Consider the following 21,401-nt stretch of genomic DNA (forward strand, 5'->3'; position numbering starts at 1 on the left):
TTCGGGACTCAAACCGTGGTCAGCCATGTGGGGGTCCAGTGCTCTTAACCACCACACCACCTGCCAGCCCCCAATTTTTAAACGCTTCTTGAATTGTGCAAGTTTTTGGGTAATTTCAAATTTTGGAAAAAGTTAATTTTAGCAATTTTATTTTGTTTGTTTGCTAGTATTCTTTTTTTTTTTTTTTTTGGAGAGGTTTTTCACTATTGGGCGCGTGCGCTCGTCCGACCGCTCGAGACATAGACAGAAAGTGAGAAATCACCCCCCAGGGGCGATGGTCATGCCACAATCCCTTCTCCTCCATTCTCCTCTCAGGATCTTGGGCACACACGCACACGCTCCTGGCGTGACTTTTAAGCCACAGGGTCCGGGACGCGAACTGCGGTCAACTACGTGGGAGTCCAGCGACATAGCCATTACGCTAATTGCTGGTTCCCATTGTTTGCTAGTATTCTTATTATCTTTCAGAGGGACAGATTTCTGGAGATCCTTTTTCTGCCATTCCCACTGATACCCACACTATGTTTTACTTTATTTTATTTTCAGGGGATGTTTTTAAATGCTTTAAAATTAGGGGCCAGCCCCATTGCCTAGTGGTTAGGGGAAACTAGATCCCGCATGACTGACTGCAGTTCAAGTCCCGGCCTGGTGGCTTGAAAATCATGCTGGGCGTGAGTGCTTGCCCCAGATCCCCACAAGATGGACGAGTAGAGGAGAAGGGGCCTGAGCATGACCACACCCACCACGGGTGCTTTATTCCTCTCTCTGTCTTTACACTGTAGTGAGCACATGGGTCCTCTGATAATTAAAAACATGAAAAATAAGTGCTTTAAATTAATTAAATTTTGTTAAATTATTTGAACTTCCAGATGAGCATTTTCAATTTACAGTCATCTTTTGAGGCTAGGCTGAGGATGGTGACTCGTGTTTGTCTAGCACACGCTTTCAAAGTTCTTTCCTATTCCAAAGGAACTAAAACGTTTCTGGGAGTTTTCTTCTTCTTTTTGACCCTTTTCTCTTCCAAAAGTATATGGACCTGTCCTTCATCTCGGTATTTCTCCATAAGAGGTAGGAAGGGACCAGCAGTTAGCGTAATGGCTATGTCGCTGAACTCATATGTAGTCGACCACGGTTCAAGTCCTGGATCCAGTGGCTTAAACTCACTCTGGGCGTGTGCGTGCGTGCCCAAGATCCCGAGAAGAGAATGGAGGAGAAGGGATTGCAGTGTGGCCATATCCCCTGGGGGATCATTTCTCGCTTTCTGTCTCTGTCTTCCTGGCAAGTGCACGCACCCTATAGCAAAAACCTCCCCGAAAATAAAAAATAAATAAAAAAAGAAGAAGAGGAGATAAAAAGAACAGGTTTGTGAGTAGAACACCGCACCCACATGCCCATCTGGGATCCCCTGCCGAAGCCAGAGAGATCGGGGGGCTTCTTTCTCCTTGTCAGCCGGGCCATGCGAGCCCTCTGCAGCTAGTTCCCTAAGCTCTGATGTGTCTCCCCAGTCAATGACGGCAGTGACGACGACGAGGACCCTGGGCTGATAGCCAGCGTGGAGGAAGTCCCTGAGGATGCAGTCTCCCTGACCATGAAAAGGGAGAACAGCCTCCAGCGGACGCTGAGCCGCAGGTGGGTCAGTTGCCCGGCTGCAGCCTTCGTCTTGTCCTCCTTCCCACGTGGCCTCTCTCTGTGGGCTGCACCTAACAGAGTGGGCACCATGGACACTCCCAGCTCTTCCTTCGCGTCTCGTGCAGGCGGGGAAAGGTTGGGGTTGTGTCGGCTTCCCCAGGCCTCCTGCTCCGCGGTGAGCTTACATGCCGGCAGAGCACCCGTGACGTCGCCTGCAAGAAGACCCTGGGAAGCACCTGCACGGTCTGAGAAGGTTCCCCCTTTATCTCAGTTCCAGGTCCAGCGGCAGGCACCCCAAGTCCCTGAGAAACTCCTTGAAAACTCGGAATAACCTGAAGGAGGAGAAGGAACTAGTGAAAGGACAAAAACTAATTAAGAAGGAGTATGTGGAAACTGGAAAGGTGAGCACCACAGAAAACAAAGGGAGTAGCACGCGAGGTGATGTCGGGCTTGGAACCGGAAAGATTTAAGGTTAGACGGCACTCGAGTGCACGTCCACAGAAGCCTTACGCCCCACGGCCTTTGCAGGGCTTCGGAGTGAGAACAGGCTGTGGGCCTTCTGCCAGGTCATGCTTCCATGCAGAGCGACTTGCTTCCTGTGAATATATCCCATCTTGCGCTCCACGAGCGTTTGATCCCATGATGGGTGGAGAACAGTAGAAAGGGTGATTCGAGAAGTTACTTCAGGGAGCCAGGGAATGCCGTCAATGGTCTATCAGACCTAGACCTAGAGAGTGTCATTAAAACGAATGCAAGTTAAAATGGCAACTTCCAAGGTCCAGCGTGTAATCCCACCCGTCCTGCTCTGGAAACCGCCGTCTGCATTGTCTCTCGAAGCGCACTGATAACTAGGTGGCTGTTTACCCTGCTCTGTATTTCGGGATCGATCTACAATGTTATCCCGGCCCAGTGCGGAAGAGCTGGCCACAGACGACCAAATTTAGCTGTGCTGCCTACTTTTCCAGGGAACTTTCCTCCTCCGCTGGGGTTGGTGTTCTAGGTAATTTCTCACCAAAAGTCATTGGGGCATTCCACTAATATGGAAGTGGGGTTTTGCAGGTGAAGTTCTCCGTCTACCTGAAATACCTACGTGCAGTAGGATGGGGGCTGATACTCCTCTCCATCTTTGCCTTCATAATGAATTCTGTGGCTTTTATTGGATCCAACCTCTGGCTCAGTGCTTGGACCAGTGACTCTAAAACCTTCAATAGCACCAGCTATCCAGCGTCTCAGAGGGACCTGAGAGTCGGGGTGTACGGAGCTCTGGGAGTAGTACAAGGTATGTGTGGTGGCTACGCATCACTCCCGGCGTCTGTCTAGGCCCCATGCTTTTCGTGCACTCAGCAAAATATTTGCCATTGTGCTCTGGGCACACATCTTCCGGGCTCCCTGTGTGTGATGCTGACAAGATTGGTTCCTTTTCTAGGTTTATGTGTGCTTGTGGGAAATCTCTTGAGTGTCCATGGTTGCACCCATGCCTCAAACGTCTTACACAGGCAACTGCTGAACAATATCCTTCGGGCACCCATGAGGTTTTTTGACACAACACCCACAGGCCGGATTGTGAACAGGTTTGCTGGTGTAAGTATCTCAAGGACTGTATGATCATATACTGAGAATCCATTCCTTTTTTTAAAATCGATGCAATAATTATATGTATATTTAAAGTTACAGTGTGATATTCCAATACATACGTATAGTCTGTAATAATCAAACCCCTCACCTTGGGACCAGCAGTTAGCATAATGGCTATGTTGCTGGACTCCCATGTAGTCGACCACGGTTCGTGTCCCGGACCCAGTGGCTTAAAACTCACATTGGGCGCATGTGTGTGCGTGCCCAAGATCCCAAGAGGAGAATAGAGGAGAAGAGATTATGGCATGGCCATCCCCCCGGGGAGTGATTTCTCGCTTTCTGTCTCTCTGTCTGTCTCTGTCTGGCGAGTGCACATGCCCTACAGCAAAACCTCTCCAAAGAAAAGAATCAGCAAGGGGCCAGGTGGTGGTATGGTGGTGAAGGCCACTGGAGCCCACATAGCCAACTGTGCAGTTCAAGTCCCAGAACCCTGCACCTTGAAAAACACACTGGGTGCTTATGCGTACCCAAAATCTGAAAAGGAGAAACAGAGAAGAGATTGTAGTGTGACCATCCCCCATGGAGTGTGCTTTCTCACTCTCCCTTTCTCTATCTCTCCCTGGTCAAATTAAAAAATAAATAATAATAAATAAATAAATAAATAAATAAATATAATAATGATAAATAAATAAAATAATTCTTAAAACAAAAAAGATGATGAAATTGGTCTGAGGTCTTCTAGAATCCATGCTCAGCCCTTAAGAGGAGATAAAGTGAAAAAAAGAGAGACAGAGAGTCTGCCAGGTAAGGTGCGGAAGGGATCTGTGTGGAACGGACAGCCAGCGAGGATTGCTTTTTCTGCCGATCCCGGGCACAGTGATCTGCATTCTGTTGCGACTTTCAGCAAGGTAGATTTGACTCAGGAGTCATCTGTGATTTGGGGCTCTCTTGGAAGACCCCTAACCTAGTTGGGAGACTTCAGGGATAATCTGGACTCGCCTGGATACTCTCATATTACTAATCATAGAATCGATAGAGCCCTCCACGAGATCTAGTCAAAGGCAACCCAGAATAAAAGCCAGCTTTGCTGGGTGTATTCTAAACCGTCCAGTCATCCATGAATGTTTGTGTTTGCTCATTTATTCTGCCTGACAGGAAGGTAATAGGGCAACGCCTCACCTGTGTGTCCTTGGTTAGAACCCTGGACAGGCAGGGATCACATTCAATCCCACTTCTCTTTTGCCTAGAAGCTCTAGACTTGGTAGCGGAAACAACCTTGTGGGTATAAAATGGTTATTCAGTCAAAGGTGGGTAATGGGTCTTGTTGACCAGAACCTCCAAATGTTTCTTCAGTGTTTTTATGTGCCAGACCCTATTCTAGGTGCCCTGTGAGGATCTGTGTAAAGACATAGTAGGTGAGCTGACTTGGTTATTAGACAAGGATTTATCTGTAAGGCTCTGTTAGCTTACAATAGTTATGAATGGCTTAAAAAATTTGATGAATGGGAATTTCACTAAGAAGAATGAAAGCCTTTGCCATAACTGTGAACAAAAGTGAAGGCCAACTTCGCTGGAGGAATTCTGGAAAATGTAGAAAGTACAGAAATGAGACTGGTTATGGGGGTGAGCCCTACAGCCTACTGGAAATGAGTATCATGGAATGATTGCGTGAAGGAGTCTCTGGGAATACACAGCGTCATGTAAGACGTCTCAGGAGCCACTGGTATCCCGTCTCTCCTTCCTAGGACGTTTCCACAGTGGATGACACCCTCCCTGCATCCTTACGCAGCTGGATCTTGTGTTTCCTGGGGATAGTCAGCACCCTCGTCATGATCTGCATGGCCACCCCTATATTTGCCGTCATCATCATTCCTCTTGGCATTATTTATGTGTCTGTTCAGGTAAGTCTAGAAACAGCTAGGTCTTCCTTCCTCTCTACTTTTGAAATCTCAGGCTCTTGGGGCCAGCAGGTGGTATAATGGTTAAGACATTGGAGTCTCAAGTGGTTGGCCATGGTTCACATCTCACACCTGGTGGCTTGAAACTCATGCTAGGCACATGTGTGTATGTGTGCCCAGAATCCTGAGAGGAGAATGGAGGAGAAGGAATTGCAGTGTGGCCATCCTCTGAAGGGTGATTACTCACTTTCTGTTTCTCTGTCTCTCTGTGTCTCTCCAGCAACAAATGCACATGCCCTATAGCAAAAATTTCTTTAAACACACACACACACACACACACACACACACACAACACTCAGGCTCTTTCCTGACAACCTTCTCTTTGGCTGATTGCTGACTAGTCATTCATCTCCAGCATCTTTGCCTGTTAGTCATAGATTGATGTACCTAGGAGCCTGTAGCCACTGCCTGAGGCTGAGTTGTCTGCATTCACAGGTATGTGGTTCACAGCAAATCTTACCTGAACTGCTGCCCCCCCAGGTGCTTAAGTGGGACAGATTTCATGTTTGGATACAAGAGTATTTTGAGATTGACTATGGACAAAGTCGCGCTGCTGCATTAGAACCTCCCACCTCCCCACATGGTCAGATCCTTTGCAGAAGAGTTACACCACAGCGGCATCCTCGACTGGCTTTGAATAGGCTGATCTCCTTAGAGATGCCTTTCGGCAGGAGCGCAGTCTCTCTCCCTTCAGCTCAGGACAGTTGAGTTTCACTGGGGTCTGTGGGTGGCTTAGGCTCAATTCCAATGTGTTCTTTGAGGGGATGTGCAGACTGAGAGCCGAGCTTTGTGATGAGCTGTTGACCTGGGGAAATAATTCTGGAGACCCTCCAGTGAGGGGCACGTGGCCTTGCGGCCTGTGGTAAGGTGGCGTCCCTGGTGTCTGCGTGTAAGTTCCTCAGGTACACTGTCATCTCCGTGACAGCCTTTGACAGTTAATAACAAACCATGAATAAGAACCAAGGTTATTGGAGGAAACGTCCAGATATCGTGTTCTGTGTTCTGACTCCCAGCTGCCCAGGTTTCAACAAATCCTCACAGAATCTAACAGTGCACTCACCATCCCTCGTCCTTCGGGCCAGAGGCCCTGCCTATACTGTTACATCCAGGTCCAGTTCTTTTTTATTTTTAATTTTTTTTTAGATTTTATTTGTTATTGTTATTCTTCTATTTTGACCAGAGAGAGAAAGAGAGAGAGAGAGAAGAGAGAGAGAGGGAGAGAGAGAGGGAGAGTGAGAGTGAGAAAGCAAGCTGCTAGATCCAGGACTCAAACTGTGGTCAACCATATCAGAATCCAGCATCTTAACCACCATGCCACCTGCTGGCCCCAGTTCCATTTATAACCTCAGCATTCCACACACCTCCAGAACCCTCTTTATCAGCACACACCACTGAGGCACAGTTTTGGTCATTTAACTGAATCTATTCTTCTCCTTTTTACCCAAACCTCAATGTACCTTTCTCTGGCCATTTCCTGCTCGTTCCCACTTTACACATCCTCTGGGTCCAGCCGCCTTTACAGACTCCTTCTGGGAGACCACTTCTTTAACACTTCTTTAACTGGTACTGACACCGTTTGGACATATATGCAGGTGTGGGGGAGGAATACGTTTAAGCTGACAAAACTCCTGTGGTTTGCAGATTCAAACTCGTCTTCCTCAGATCTCTACCAAACCCAGTCTTCCTATTGTTCTCTTCCTCAGTGTCTCTCTCTCCTTGTTCTAGCCAGAAACGACACTGCAGGCTTCCAGCCAGTTGAGGTGTGAGCTGAGCAATGGCCATTGAAGTGACAAATGTCGGGCCCCGGGCAGGAAGGAGGAGGTACAGCGTGTGTGACGTGCTTATGTGGCTGACTTTCTACATTTTGTGTCCAGATGTTTTATGTGGCTACTTCCCGCCAGCTGAGACGTCTGGACTCTGTCACCAGGTCCCCAATCTACTCTCACTTCAGCGAGACGGTGTCAGGGCTGCCTGTTATCCGCGCCTTTGAGCACCAGCAGAGATTTCTCAAGCACAACCAGGCAGAGATCGACACTAACCAAAAATGCGTCTTTTCCTGGATTGTTTCCAACAGGTAAGGCTTCCCCTGGGCATTGACCCAGGTGTGTGCTTTGGGGTTCTGCCTGCTTGACATTGGCCATGGGAGGGCAGGCATGGCAGGTGGCGTGAGATCGGTTCTGGCCACACACACCTCCATGCTATGTAACTCCAGAGCAGAGGCTGGGTCTCTGTCTCACCTCTGCCATTTAACAAGCTCATGAAATGCTTTGACCTCTCAGGAAAAATCTGTTTCTCTGTGGTTTTCATTGTTGTTGTTGTTCTTAACAAAAACAACAACAAAAATTTAAAGGTGTTTTGTTTTGTTTTTCATGTGTGCTCATTGGAGGGAGAGAGATATTGAGAGGGAAAGTGAGAAATCACCTCCCAGCGGAGATGGCCATGCCACAGTCCCTTTTCCTCCATTTCATCCCGGCATTTTGGGCACGCATGCACACGTGCTTGGCATAATTTTCAAGCCTCCTCTGGGACTCAAACTGCGGTCAGCCATGTGAGAGTCCAACACCTTAACCACTACGCCACCTGCTGGCCCAGTTTCTTTGTCTTTGTGATTGCTCGTCCATCATTGCTCACTGGGTTATGGTGGGCGTTAGATGACCATGGTGCTTGTAACCCAGCTCCCACACAAGGGCTGGGTGAAACACACATTCTCCAGTTGATTCCCTGAGCATGACTATGCCTATTTTCTTAAAGAGTTATTTTATCCATCTCTATTTATTATTATTATTTTCCAGTTTGATCAGAGAGACAAAGAGGGAGGGAAAGTGAGAAAGCAAGCCAGCAGGTCTGGGACTTGAACCGTGGTCGGCCATGTGGGAGTCCAGCACCTTTAACCACCACACCACCTGCCGGCCCCTCCAAAGACAAGATACTCATGTTTTAGGGTAGTGAGAAAAGCGGAGGTGGAGAGGGGAGAGCTGGGAATTTTCAGGCGAAGCCTTTGATAACAGAAATGGAAAGTTCCCATCCTGTGAGCAGAATCTCTGAGTGGAAGGGGCATTACTCTCCAGGAGGGAGTGATGTGTTCTTGAAGGAAGACATCTCTTCTGGAAGGGAAAATTCTTAGTAGCTTCAATATGTCTTGGAGTATTAAGGGCAGGCTAATAATGCTTGGTATTATGTGGAACATGGAGGGACCAGGAATTTCATTGTAAAGACTTTTTATTTCTTGGAGACTTTCTAAGAAGAAAACAGACATATAAGTAAATCCTATTAGAACTCCACTGTAAAATGTATATCCTGTTGACTTGTACACATCAAAGAATGATTGATACAAACATTTAACTATTTTTTAAATTATTTATTTAGAGACCAGCAGATGGCATAATGGCTATGTCAGTGGACTCCCATGTAGTAAAAAGCGGTTCAAGTCCTGGACCCAGTGGCTTAAACTCACGCCAGGCGTGTGTGTGCATGCAAGCCCAAGATCCCAAGAGGAGAATGGAGGAGAAGGGATTGCGGTGTGGCCATCCCCCCTGGAGTGTGATTTCTCTCTTTCTGTCTCTCTCTGTCTTTCTGGCTAGTATATGTGCCCTATAGCAAAAACCTCTTCCCCACAAAAAATTATTTATTTAATTTTATTTATCATGATTATTACTTTTAAATTTGCTACAGGGCACGTGTGCTCACCAGAGAGACTGAGAGACAGAGAGAGGGAAAGTAAGAAAGCAAGCCGCCAGGTCCAGGATTGAATCATGGTTGGCCATGTGGGAATCCAGTGCTTTAACCACCACGCCATCTGCTGGCCCCTATTTAAATATGTTTTGAGAAGATCCGTTTTTATAAACCATGTTTACATATGTGTATTCCTATTCTCTACACACCCCCAGTATGTCTCAGTCATCAGCCACCTAACTTCCTTCTATCTCCAACTTTTTCACCTTTTTTTTTTTTTTTGAGAGATTTTCGCTATAGGGCACGTGCGCTCGCCAGACAGACAGAGACATAGAGACAGAAAGCGAGAAATCACCCCCCAGGGGGGATGGCCACACCGCAATCCCTTCTCCTCCATTCTCCTCTCGGGATCTTGGGCACACCCGCACACACGCCCGGCGTGAGTTCTAAGCCACCGCGTCTGGGAGGCGAACCGCAGTCGACTACGTGGGAGTCCAGCGACATAGCCATTACACTAACTGCTGGTTCCCTAACTTTTTCACCTTTTACAACTGCTGAAATCAGACCTTGAAACTATCTAGGCCCAGAGGGACTAGAGGGAATTGAGCCTTCCTGTGGTGCTTACTTTCGAACTCACATAAGGATCTGTGTTGTTTCCCTAATCTTATCAAAAGAAATCACTTGAGATGTTTGTTTAAAATGCAGATCCCTAGGCCTGCAGATGGCATGGAGGTTACTGCAGCTTGATCCCACATGGCTGACTCTATGGTTTGAGCCCAGACCTAACGGTTTAAAAAATCACACCAGGCGTCTGTGTGTGTGTGTGCCCAAAATCCCAAGAGGAGAATGGAGAAGGGATTGCAGAGTGGGCATCCCCAGGGGAAGAGGGGATATAACATCTCACTTTTCTTCTTTCCCTCTCTCTCTCTCTCTCTCCCTCTCTCCCTCTCTCTACCTCTGTTTCTTCCTGGCAAGTGCACATACCCTACAGGAAAAAAAAAAAAAAAAAAAAAAACTAAAAACAAAAAAGTGCAGATTCCTGAATCCCATCCTAGGTCCCTCCAATCAGAAGCTTCTGGAAAGTTCTAGAGATTTTTCACATGCATTTGTAACAATTTCCCCAGGTGAATCTTATGATTTTGTACATTTGGGAGCCATTGCACTGCAGGATTCCCTGTTTAGCAAACTCCTCTAGGGCCTTTAAAATGCAACTGATTTTTTAAACTGCACAATTTAATAGGGCTTTAAGAATCTATAGTATTTCTCTTTTTTTGAGAGAGAAAGAGGGATTTTTGCTATAAGGCACATGCACTCGCTGGAGACACAGAGAAAGAGGGACAGAAAGCAAGAAATTGTCCCCCTGAGGGGATGGCCACTCCGCAATCCCTTCTCCTCCATTCTCTATTCTCATCCTCTTTGGATTTTGGGCATGCACTCGCACGTGCCCGGCATGAGTTTGAAGCCACTGGGTCCAGGACTCGAAATGTGGTCGACTACGTGGGAGTCCAGAAACATAACCATTATGCCATCTGCTGGTGCCAAGAATCTAGTATTTCTAAATCAAAGTGAGGCATCTCCTAAGGGAGCAGGCCTGCCAACTCAGGTCCTCTGCAGAGTTCTGAGTGCTGAGTGGGTTCAGGTGGTGAAGTGGCAGTCAGTGACACCACTCTTTCTGGTTCTGCTGCCCCACAGATGGCTTGCAGTTCGCCTGGAGCTGGTCGGGAACCTGATCGTCTTCTCTGCATCCCTGTTGATGGTTATTTACAGAGACACCCTCAGCGGGGACACTGTGGGCTTTGTTCTGTCCAATGCACTCAATGTGAGTCTGAAGGTTGGAGGTTGGGCTAAATTAGTGTGCTTCTATTTTTTTTTTTTAAATTAAGTTTCTCTTTTTAAAATTTTCATGAGAGAGAGACAGACAGGTACCCTTGACAGGGTCTTGCCATGCCTTGATCCTCCCCCGAGCCTTGTAGGATCATAGGCATATATGGGTACACCCGCTGTGTTCAGGTAGACCTGGGATTTGAACTTGGGCTTCCCTTGTGGTTCTAATATTGTGCAGTGGTATTTAGCCAATTGCATCACCACAGCTGGGCTAAATGCACTTCTTAAATTAAATTTGGAGTGTGCTGTGGAGTTCTTGATTCCTTTCTAGGTCCAGAGGGACTAGAGGAGACTGAGGTTCAAATCCTGGTTCCACCTTATCCCCATGGACACATGTACTCTTTGCCCTTTCTAAGTGGGCACCAATATCATCTGGAAAAGGGAACCTAAATGTTGATGACTTTAGAGCTGAAGAAGGTAATCTCATGTTTCAATCTAATAGTTCCCCGTCTTGTCTCATTGCTCGGTTCTAGTCAAGAGAGAATAAATTTGTTTGTTCTCCAGAATGCAGCAATAATCAGAATGTCTTTTTCTCTCTCTCTTTCTCTCTCTCTTTTTTTTTTTTTTTTTTTTTTTTTTTGAGGTGGGGAGAGGAGACTTTTGTTACAGGGCATATGCGTTCGCCTGAGAGGCAGAGAGACAGAAAGAGAGAAATCCCCCCCACCACGAGAGATTGTCATGCCACAATCCCTTCTCCTCTGTTCTCCTCTCAGGATTTTGGGCATGCACGCACACGCACCCTGAGTTTTAAGCCTCCAGCTCCGGGACTCGAACCGCAGTCGATTACATGGGAATCCAGTGACGTAACCATTATGCCACCTGCTGGTCTCCAGAAGGTCTTTTAAACAAATAACTTCTGCATTTTTCTTGGATCACAGAATTATTGGAGCTAATCTGAATAAGTAACACAGAGTCTGATAATGCTCCATAATGTATCCACTGCAGCACCCCCAGCATGACTGCTGGGGATGTGCCAGGCATCATTTCCCAGCACCTGAAGCAGTGGTCTACACTACAGAAACGTTCAGTAACTTATTTGCTCAATTGATGAGTCATATGGCCATTTTTCATAGTTTGTCTTTGCACTATATTCTGGGGTCTGTATAGCCACCACTGGGCTTTATAGTGCTGTCTTTTTTGTTTTTTTTGTTTTTTTTATTTTTTTGAGAGAGAGGTTTTTGCTATAGGGCACGCGTGCTCGCCAGACAGACAGAGAGAGACATAGAGACAGAAAGCGAGAAATCACCCCCCAGGGGGGATGGTCACGCCACAATCCCTTCTCTTCCATTCTCCTCTCGGGATCTTGGGCATGCACGCACACGCGCCTGGCGTGAGTTTTAAGCCACCGGGTCCAGTACGTGAACCGCGGTCGACTACGTGGGAGTCCAGCGACATAGCCATTACACTAACTGCTGGTTCCCTATAGTGCTGTCTTCATTAGACATCAGTAAGGCCCCATGTGGTTATGCCAGGGCACCAAAAAGGACTCTTATTCACCAGAGTCACTTGGTCCCTTATACCACTGCCTTTCTACGCCTATTTACCCAAGACAGACAAAGCCAAGAGTCAGGAAACAATTAGATTGAACCAAAACGAGGCTACCCAAGCATCGGCAATTACATACCGTTTACCCTGGGCAGAGCAGTTGCTGTAGTCCCCATGATCCTGCCCTCTGTGATCTGTGGCTCCCTTTCTCTAACAATCATCTGCTTCACAGCCCCCACCCCCACCCCTGCCACATATGTGCAAACTCTAGAGTCTTTGCCTGAAAGAAGCCTGCACATGAGTGACCCACAGGTCCCCGGCCTCAGACTGGTTGGATTATGATATCAGATATCTTTGTAATGGCAGGGAGGAGCCTGCAGTTTATTAGTGTAAAAGACAACAAGGGGTTCAAGTGGCTGTCCCCACACGAAGGCTGTTGGTAAGTGGACGCAGAGAAAGGAGGCAACTTTTTGGAAGGCCTTTTCCTGCCCTGTCTTTCTTAAGTTGGTCCCCATTTGTATAATACCAGCCATGACCCACCCCCTCAACAATGAACTCTAGGTTTATCAGCAGGAGACCTGATTTCTGGTTCCATTCTGCTAATGGCCAGCCCTTCCAACCCCAGCTTTAGTGAAAAACTAATCTCAGCTCATAGTGCCCTTCATATGAGCACACACAGTTGAGCACTTATTGTTCTCTGGCTCATCAGTGCACTGGTCTTATTTCTTCTCCAAGAGAGATAAGGATTTCTTGGACTTTTTCATTCTCCCTTGCAAAGTATAGCACAGCTGGGTATGAAATAGGCACTGGCTAGACCTTGTACTTTTACAAGTTAAGTCAGTTTCTGAGCCTGAGATAATTTTCAGACTTCTGATGTTTCTTTTGTAGATTACACAAACCCTCAACTGGCTGGTGAGGATGACATCAGAGATAGAGACCAACATTGTGGCTGTTGAGCGAATAAATGAGTACATCAAAGTGGAAAATGAGGTAAGGAGGAATTAGAGAAACCCAGGGACAGGCTAAAAAAAAAAGAGGGCTACTCTTTCAAGAGTACATCTTCATCATTTCTTGATATTTTACATAATTTCATAATGGTTCTGCTAGAGCTTCCTTTGTTCTAACTCAAAGGACATAGTTTCTTCAAACTTAGAATTGGAAGTAGTTTGGGGGAATTCAGGCCTTGGAATGCACCAAGTTTAACAGTAGCTTCCTTGTGGAGATCCATAGGGCAGCCTTGTGGGAGAGTGCTTCTTCCATTGAATAAGGTAGGAAACTTCCAGAAGTCTAAGTCCAGTTCAGTCTATTCAGTGCAGATACCCACAGGTTTGTGGGACACTGATCCCCTTCTCCTGTGACGTGAGTCCTGTGAGATCTTCTAGACTGAGTTGCCACTGTGTAAAGTCCTTCTCATCCTGTCTCCTTGCCAGGCACCCTGGGTGACTGATAAGAGGCCTCCAGCAGGTTGGCCCAGTAAAGGCGAGATCCAGTTTAGCAACTACCAAGTGCGGTACCGGCCTGAGCTGGATCTGGTACTGAAAGGGATCACTTGTGACATCAAGAGCACAGAGAAGGTAGGTGGAGCAGAGGAAGGTCTGGTTGGAGGCCTTGTGATCAGAGGACGGGGGACCAGGGTGGGGTCAGGGCAGTAGGATGGACAGGAGGGACAGGGTGGGGCACTTCCTCTTCCTGTGAGGTGTAGGGATGCAGACTACCACCAGAGGGCAGGAGACCACCAGCAGGGCAAACAGACTTGCTGCAACTGTGGGGCTTTCTGCCCAGCTCTTCTAGGCCTCACTGCCAGCCGACTGGGTCTCGCTTCCTGTAGGGCCTCAGCATGGAAAGAGAAAGTTAGGAAGGAAACAGGGAGCACCAGGCCTGGGGAAGGAACCGTGGCGAATAGCAGCGGGGAGGGGTGTAGCTGAAGAGAGAATGGCCTTGGTCTGCTGGTCTGGGAAGCTGGGCATCTTCCTGTGGAACGCCTGTCCTAACACAGGACCGAGAAAAATCTGGACAAGGATGCGAGGTCCAGTTCAGGCCCGGCTGCCAGCTGGTGGCAGGCCCATCCACCCCTTCTTACTCCCAAACAAGGGTAATTTTGGAATCATAATTTCCAATAATAATGTGTAACAACAACAGTTGCCGAGAGAGCACGTCAATTTTCATGAGTCCCTGTAGTTCTCGATAAGCGATGGTACAGGAGGAGGGAGAGCCATCTTTTTCTGATATCTGGGCATGCCTCTCCCAATCAAAAGTCAGTTCAATATCGTAGCACCAAGTAGCCAGGCACTGCCTCTTAGCCCCCGTGATTATAAAGGCCCAGTTTAAATCATTTTATCCCCAGGAATTGTATGTTGAACTAACGTAAAGAACTGCGTTCACAGATTGGCGTAGTGGGCAGGACAGGCGCTGGGAAGTCATCCCTCACGAACTGCCTCTTCAGGATCTTAGAGGCTGCCGGTGGCCAGATCACCATTGATGGAGTAGACATTGCTTCCATTGGGCTCCACGACCTTCGAGGGAAACTGACCATCATCCCCCAGGTGAGCTCTAGAATTCCTCCTCGGCATATGCAGTGGGAGGCAGCTTTTCTGCAAGAAACGCACATCGCCCCTGTGATGTCTGCTCATTTAGCGGTGTCCTCCCCACAGTCTGCCAGGACGCCTGATCTAGTGCTACAGGACTTTTCTATAGGGCGTGCATACTCAAGAGAGAGGGAAACATGAAAGCACCCCCCAGGGGAGATAGCCACACCACTATGGTCTTCCCCCATTCTTCCCTCAGGACTTCGGGCACGCTTGCACATGTGCCGATGTGTCCCTCACACCACCGGGTCCAGGACTTAACCCGCACCACCATGCCACCGGCGGGCCATGCCACCGTCGGGCCCAACGCCTAGCGTTTCCAGAGCGTAAACTATGCAAGTTTTCAATCTTATTGGTAACACGCACGTGTGACTGGCAGCATCTGGCCTGTAGGTGGCAGCAGCATAACAGAAGTCGCACAGCAGATGGGTTTTTTTTTGTGTGTGTGTTTCTGCAGCCACCGTGGGTGCCAGACCTCTGCAATCAGCGTTGGCAGTTTTGCCACTGAGGCTTGACGCCGTTAAGCTTTACACCGCCATTTGATATGGTTAAAAGATAGAGGAGGGAATTGGCTGCAGGTTTCTGCCAGCCAGCGGAACGCTTAGTGCATCAGCAAGAAAGGCTTCCCTTGGGCTTCCTCCCCGGCCCTCCTGAGGGTCTCGGGTGGGCGCAGCCTGCTGCAGCACGTTGTCCTCCGCTCGCCCTAGCCAGGTTTCTCCGGAGGTAGTTTGGGTCATCTGGGGTTTGCTCAGTTTGGTACTTTTTTCTTTTTCACTTTTTTCTCTGGTCTCTTCAAACACATAAGTTCTTCCCATGCGGCCGTGCTGTCCCTTCCTCGGCTCCCTCCTGATCCCTCGACCTCCAAAGCAGGCACCCTCATTAGGGGCGGTGGGACATTCCTCTCGGCAATTTTGGAAATCTGTAAATGAATCTGAGAATGAAAAACCAAAACCAAACCAGGGCTCAATTTAGTCGGTGCTTAGCTCCCTGGATGCACCCCTCCAGGCCTTGAAGGGGGACATCTGCAGGAGCTTGACCAAGAACCAGCTTCCTGCCTGAGGTGCCCCCTCGGGCCAGTCCTGCCCACCTGCTCCTGAACCCAGGAAGCTACTAGGTCCTTTTCTGACTCGCAGGATCCCATCCTGTTCTCGGGAAGCCTGAGGATGAACCTGGACCCTTTCAACAATTACTCAGATGAGGAGATTTGGAAAGCCCTGGAGCTGGCTCACCTCAAGTCCTTCGTGGCCAGCCAGCCGCTTGGCTTGTCCCATGAAGTGACAGAGGCCGGTGACAACCTGAGGTAATGTCTCACCCCCTTTCCCCACAGGTGGGAGGAGGGTGAGGGAGGAGGAGGATGTGAGGGACTGCTCCTCCTGCTTGTGCTAGGTGATAATGGCCTTGCGGAAGTGTCGCCATCCAGGTCTAATTTCTAACTTATCAAGTGACTCTGTTTTGTTTCGTTTTGTTTTGTTTTAAATTATTTTATTGAACTTTATTTTATTCGTTTATTTGCTTGTTTTAATTTGACCAGAGAGGGACATTGTGTGAAAGGGAAGGAAAGTGAGAAAGCAAGCCACCAGGCCTGGGACTTGAACCGCAGTCAGCCACATGGGAGTCCAGCGCCCTTAACCACCACACCACCTGCTGGCCCAAATGAAGATCATATTATATTGGGACCAGCAGTTAGCGTAATGGCTATGTTGCTGGACTCCCATGTAGTCGACTGCGGTTCACGTCCCGGACCCAGTGGCTTAAAACTCACGCCGGGTTTGTGTGTGTGCGTGCGTGCCCAAGATCCCAAGAGGAGAATGGAAGAAAAGGGATTGAGGTGTGGCCATGCCCCCTGGGGGGTGATTTCTCACTTTCTGTCTCTCTGTCTCTTTCTGTCTGTCTGGCGAGTGCACGCACCCTATGGCAAAAACCTCTCTCAAAAAAAAAAAAAAAAGATCACATTATATTATAAAATGACAACTTTTGTTCTTAAATGTCCCCTATCGTGGGACACGACACAGTGGGACAGACCCCACTATCGAAGGGAAGCATGGGGAGCAGGCTTCTCACCTCGGCCGTGCACAGCAATCAGGCTTAAAGCAGTCCTGTTGCCTCAATTGGTAGGAGGTGTAGACGGAGCACAGGGAGGTTTAGAGAATCCTGCTCCAATGGACATCATGTGTTGGGGGGTGTCTGCGAGTCCCGAGGCTCTGTGGAAGCTCCTCAGATCAACGCAAAGACCCTCCTGCCTTCTCAGTTCTTACCTTTTCAGTGTTTTCACACATGTCACTGCCTCGTTTCTGTTCATCTGTCCATCTGTGACAGTCAGGACTTCCTCCACACCCTGAAGGCGGCCTCGGTCAAAGCCCGCTGCTCACGGACCGTGCTCACCCCGACTCCCAGGTGCCTAGGCAGTGGTAGGCAGGGAGTGGGCCATTTGGACTTGAAGCTCAGGAAGGAAGGGAGGCCCAGTAGCTCCGCTGCTGGACCAGCAGCCCTGCCTTCACCGGGAGCTCGTTGTAAATGCAGCATCTCAGGCCCCAGACCTACTAGTCACATCCACGTTCAGCAAGATTCCCAGGTGATTCTTTCATTATAGCTTGAGAAGCCTTGCGTCATTCCTACCTGGGCCGCCTGCTAGACTCACTCAGGAAGCTTTAAAAAAAATCCCAGTGTCAGGGACCAGCAGATAGCATAATGGTTATGTCACTGGACTCCCATATAGTCGAACACGGTTCAAGTCCTGAGTCCAGTGGCTTAAGCTCATTCTGGGTGCATGTGTGTGCATGCCCAAGATCCCGAGAGGAGAATGGAGAAGGGATTGTGGCATGGCCATCCCCCCGGAGGGGTGATTTCTCACTTTCTGTCTCTCTGTTGCTCTCTGTCTTTCCGGTGAATGCACGCACCTTATATGAAAAATCTCTCAAAAAAAAAAAAAAAAAAAAATCCCAGCGTCCAGGCTACACCCCAGAAAACTGAATGGAGACTCAGTGGTTTCAATGTGTAGCCCCCGGGGCAGAAGGGATACCATGTCTTGGTATCCTTCCACAACAGATTTAGGGGCTAGCAGGACTAACCTCGGTCTTTAGGCAGATGTACAAGATCATTCAAAGATTCACCCGACGAGTACGTATTAGCACCTGCTTGGTGCCAGGCACCGGAGACACGTGGGCAAACACTACAGACAGCACCGCTGACTTCCCAGCACTTCCAGCATAAGGGGAAAACGGACCTGTATGGGTCCACCAGGGTGGTCAGTGCCACAGAGGGGACCCGTGGGACTCCATGACAGGATGGGAGTTAGCTTGAGACTTCCGGTTTGTAAGACTGAAAATCACACCATCCTAGGCTAGCAGGCGGCATGATGGTTAAGGTGGCTGGACCCCACATGGCCGACTGCTGGGTTTGAGTCCGGGACGCCAGGGCTTGAAAAAATCATGCCAAGCATGCCCGAAATCCAGAGAGGAGGATAGAGGAGAAGACTGTGGAGTGGCCATCTCCCTGAGGGTGGTTTTCTTCTCTCTCTCTCTTGTTTTTTCTCTCTCTCTCTCTCTCTCTCTCTCTAGCATGCTCCCTACAGCAAAAAAAAAAAAAAAAGACAACAGCCTTTTCTTATCCATGCTGAGACATCTAAATGATATTCCCAGTGTCTGGATTTCAGACCTGAGTTTCAGACCTTGTTTGGGGGATTAAAGTTTATATTCCCTGATGAATTCATTGGCTTAGAGAGCAGCCGAAAGCCGAAGAGGTCCCTCGACACAGTCTGTAACTGAAAAGTCCAGGCGGCCCAGACAGGGGTTTGGTACAAGCTAGGTAAATAGTTTTGCAGGGCCTCTGCTCTGACATTACAGAGGAAAACTGGAAGTTCATCTTGGATGACTTCTCATCCCCAGCAGACATTTTCTTACAGAGAATTACGGAACTTTAGTCTAGTCACCCCATTTAATCTGTTCCCTAATGGCCACAGCAGGAAAGAGCAATTAGCAAATTCCTGAATATTTCCTTCACATCATTTCCCAAAGCTTCTTTAGGGAAGTGAGAGGTCCAGCCTTCATTAAAGGCTTTTAGCGAATTAAAGCTATTTGCATTTTACAAGCATATTTGAATTCCACATACATTGCATCTCGCACCAAGACATCATGTTCATTAGATAGCTTCTCTAATCGAGGCAGAAGGCCTTGAACAAATAATTAGCCTTGAGACTGGAATTACACATTAAAATAATGAATGGATTTGCTGAGGCCACAGAGAAATGCCACTAGGGCATTCTAGTATAGTGTCACCCCATATTAATGGTGTGAGGCCAAACATCGCCGAAATGAACTTGGTGGCATTCATGTTGTTTGGGAATCATTGTCTCTGTGGCTGTCCGCAAAGCACTTTTCCTGGACCAGTGTTTTCCAAACTTGTTTAAACACAGATATCACCTGGGCGCCTATTATACACATGCCTTCCTCAGGCTCTTCCTCATCTTCCTGAATAAGTCAGGGCCCAGAAATCTGAATTTTGTGTTCATAAAGATCTGTGGCAGGCCTTGAAATGGGGACTGGTAAGAGAGGCTAAAGCATTCTAGGGCCATCTTGGATGAAGTTTTGAAAGTCTGATGTGGAACATGGGAACTGTCCCCTGTTCCAGATTTTCCCTCCATCTCCAGCAACTAACGCTTGGTCTCTTCCATTGGTTGCAGCATTGGACAGAGGCAGCTCCTGTGCCTGGGCCGGGCTCTGCTCCGGAAATCCAAGATTCTGGTCCTGGACGAGGCCACCGCTGCAGTGGACCTGGAGACAGATCAGCTCATTCAGACAACCATCCGCAGTGAGTTCTCCCAGTGCACAGTGATCACCATCGCCCACCGGCTGCACACCATCATGGACAGCGACAGGTGAGCCACAGGCATGGCCCGAGCTTGGTCAGTACTAAGCACGCCAGCTATGAGGTATCTGACAGCAGACGCTTCGCCCACCCTCATTTTAGTGAAGAGGAAACTGAGGCCTAGCAATTGCAAATAGATTGGCCACAATCGTGCCTCAAGCTGATGAACGCTAATGGAGTCCAAAGATCTGTTTTGAGGGCAAAAATAGGAAATTGTGGGTTTTAACCATAAACTGAGTATGGGGAGCTGGAGGCCCAAGGGACGATTGGTGCATGGTAACCATGGACCTACTGTCCTGGGTTTCAGCTGCTGCCCCTGTAAAATGGTGAGTTGCTTTTTGCTTTCATCTGACTCTGCCATATCACATGCAATGGTCAGTAATCTGGGAGAAAACTGCTTGAAGAGGAAAGGCTCCCATTATAAGCCAATCTGTCTATAAACAGTGTGAACTGTGAAATACCATATGAGTAGATCAGACTACATGTATACCTCTATTATTTGAGTCTTTTGTTTGCTTGTTTGTTTGTTTTTTCATTTTTGCCATAGGATACGTGTGCTTACCAGAGAGAGAGGGAAAGTGAGAAATCATCCCCCAAGGGGGATTGGCCACACCACAATCCCTTCTCCCTCCATTCTCCTCTCTGGATTTTGGGTACACATACACAGGCCCAGCATGTTTTTTCAAGGCTCCAGTTCTGGGATTTAAACTATGGAGTCAATCAATCGTATGGGATCTAGCACCATAACCACCATGCCACCTGCCGGCCCCAGTTCTTTTGTTTGGTATTAGCCTGCAGCATCTATTCGTGTGGCTGCAGGTCGCTGTGTGTCGTGCGTTTTCACCACTCTGTCCCCGTCTGTGACTATTCCGTAACTAAGTCCTAGGGATTTGTATATAATGCTAAGACTTCAGATGCTGCTTTCTAAGACTCGTTTTTGGCCTCCTTGTTTCAGGGTGATGGTCCTTGACAATGGGAGGATTATAGAGTATGGGAGCCCTGACGAACTGCTGGCCAACGCTGGCCCCTTTTACCTCATGGCCAAGGAAGCTGGAATTGAGAACGTGACCAACACAGCACTCTAGCAGCGGGTCCCACGGGGCCAAGAAGGACTTTAAAGATAATTCCATATTTAATTTTATTACTTGTGAAATATATCATATACACACCACCCAGGCGAAGGGAATGACTATCGCCACGTGCCTGGGAAACCTCTTGACAGCTCTGCCTTGATCATACCTCCCTGCCACCTGCCCCTTCCAAGACGACCGCATCCTGAATTCCCGGATAATCATTCCCTTGCCTTTCGTTTTCGTTTTACCACCTTTGTATGTATCCATAAACAATGTGTACCTATTGTAACTTATGTGAATGGACTGGCTCCTACGGCATGTGTTCTTCTAGGACTTGTTCAATATTGTGTTTGGGATTCATATGTGTTGGTGCCGAGAGGCTCATTACTTTTCATTCTCGTTGTGTGGCACTGTATGAATACACCAGTTCACCCATTTTCATATTGGCGAGCCTTGGAGTTATTTGCAGGGTTTTTCCCTGTTAGGAACAGTGGTGCTATTGACGTTCTGGTGGAATACACGTGTAAGAGTTTCTCTAGAATGCAAACATAGGGCGAGTCAGTGGCATGGTGGTTCAAGTGACTGACCCTACACACCTGGCTGTGTGGTTTGAGTCCTGGACCTGGCGACTTGAAAAACACACTGGGCACGTGCACATGCATGCCCAGAATCCCTAG

The 21,401-nt window shown here is 48.1% G+C and overlaps 1 protein-coding gene across 1 annotated transcript in view; it reads left to right on the forward strand.

The window, feature by feature from the left end:
- ABCC2 (ATP binding cassette subfamily C member 2) overlaps nucleotides 1–21,165 on the forward strand; it is a 74,259-nt gene extending 53,094 nt beyond the window's left edge. Inside the window, exons 20-32 of the mRNA XM_006157371.3 lie at nucleotides 1,506–1,629; nucleotides 1,901–2,030; nucleotides 2,689–2,908; nucleotides 3,056–3,210; nucleotides 4,950–5,105; nucleotides 7,037–7,236; nucleotides 10,527–10,653; nucleotides 13,092–13,193; nucleotides 13,634–13,777; nucleotides 14,588–14,746; nucleotides 15,922–16,088; nucleotides 19,467–19,661; nucleotides 20,607–21,165. Coding sequence (XP_006157433.1) covers nucleotides 1,506–1,629; nucleotides 1,901–2,030; nucleotides 2,689–2,908; nucleotides 3,056–3,210; nucleotides 4,950–5,105; nucleotides 7,037–7,236; nucleotides 10,527–10,653; nucleotides 13,092–13,193; nucleotides 13,634–13,777; nucleotides 14,588–14,746; nucleotides 15,922–16,088; nucleotides 19,467–19,661; nucleotides 20,607–20,736 — 2,009 coding nt within the window. The 3' untranslated portion in view covers nucleotides 20,737–21,165. The remainder of the gene's footprint in view (nucleotides 1–1,505; nucleotides 1,630–1,900; nucleotides 2,031–2,688; nucleotides 2,909–3,055; nucleotides 3,211–4,949; nucleotides 5,106–7,036; nucleotides 7,237–10,526; nucleotides 10,654–13,091; nucleotides 13,194–13,633; nucleotides 13,778–14,587; nucleotides 14,747–15,921; nucleotides 16,089–19,466; nucleotides 19,662–20,606) is intronic.
- The last annotated feature ends 236 nt before the right edge of the window (nucleotides 21,166–21,401 follow it).

Source organism: Tupaia chinensis, unplaced genomic scaffold, assembly GCF_000334495.1.
Source record: "Tupaia chinensis unplaced genomic scaffold, TupChi_1.0 Scaffold000539_1, whole genome shotgun sequence".
Taxonomy (NCBI): domain Eukaryota; kingdom Metazoa; phylum Chordata; class Mammalia; order Scandentia; family Tupaiidae; genus Tupaia; species Tupaia belangeri.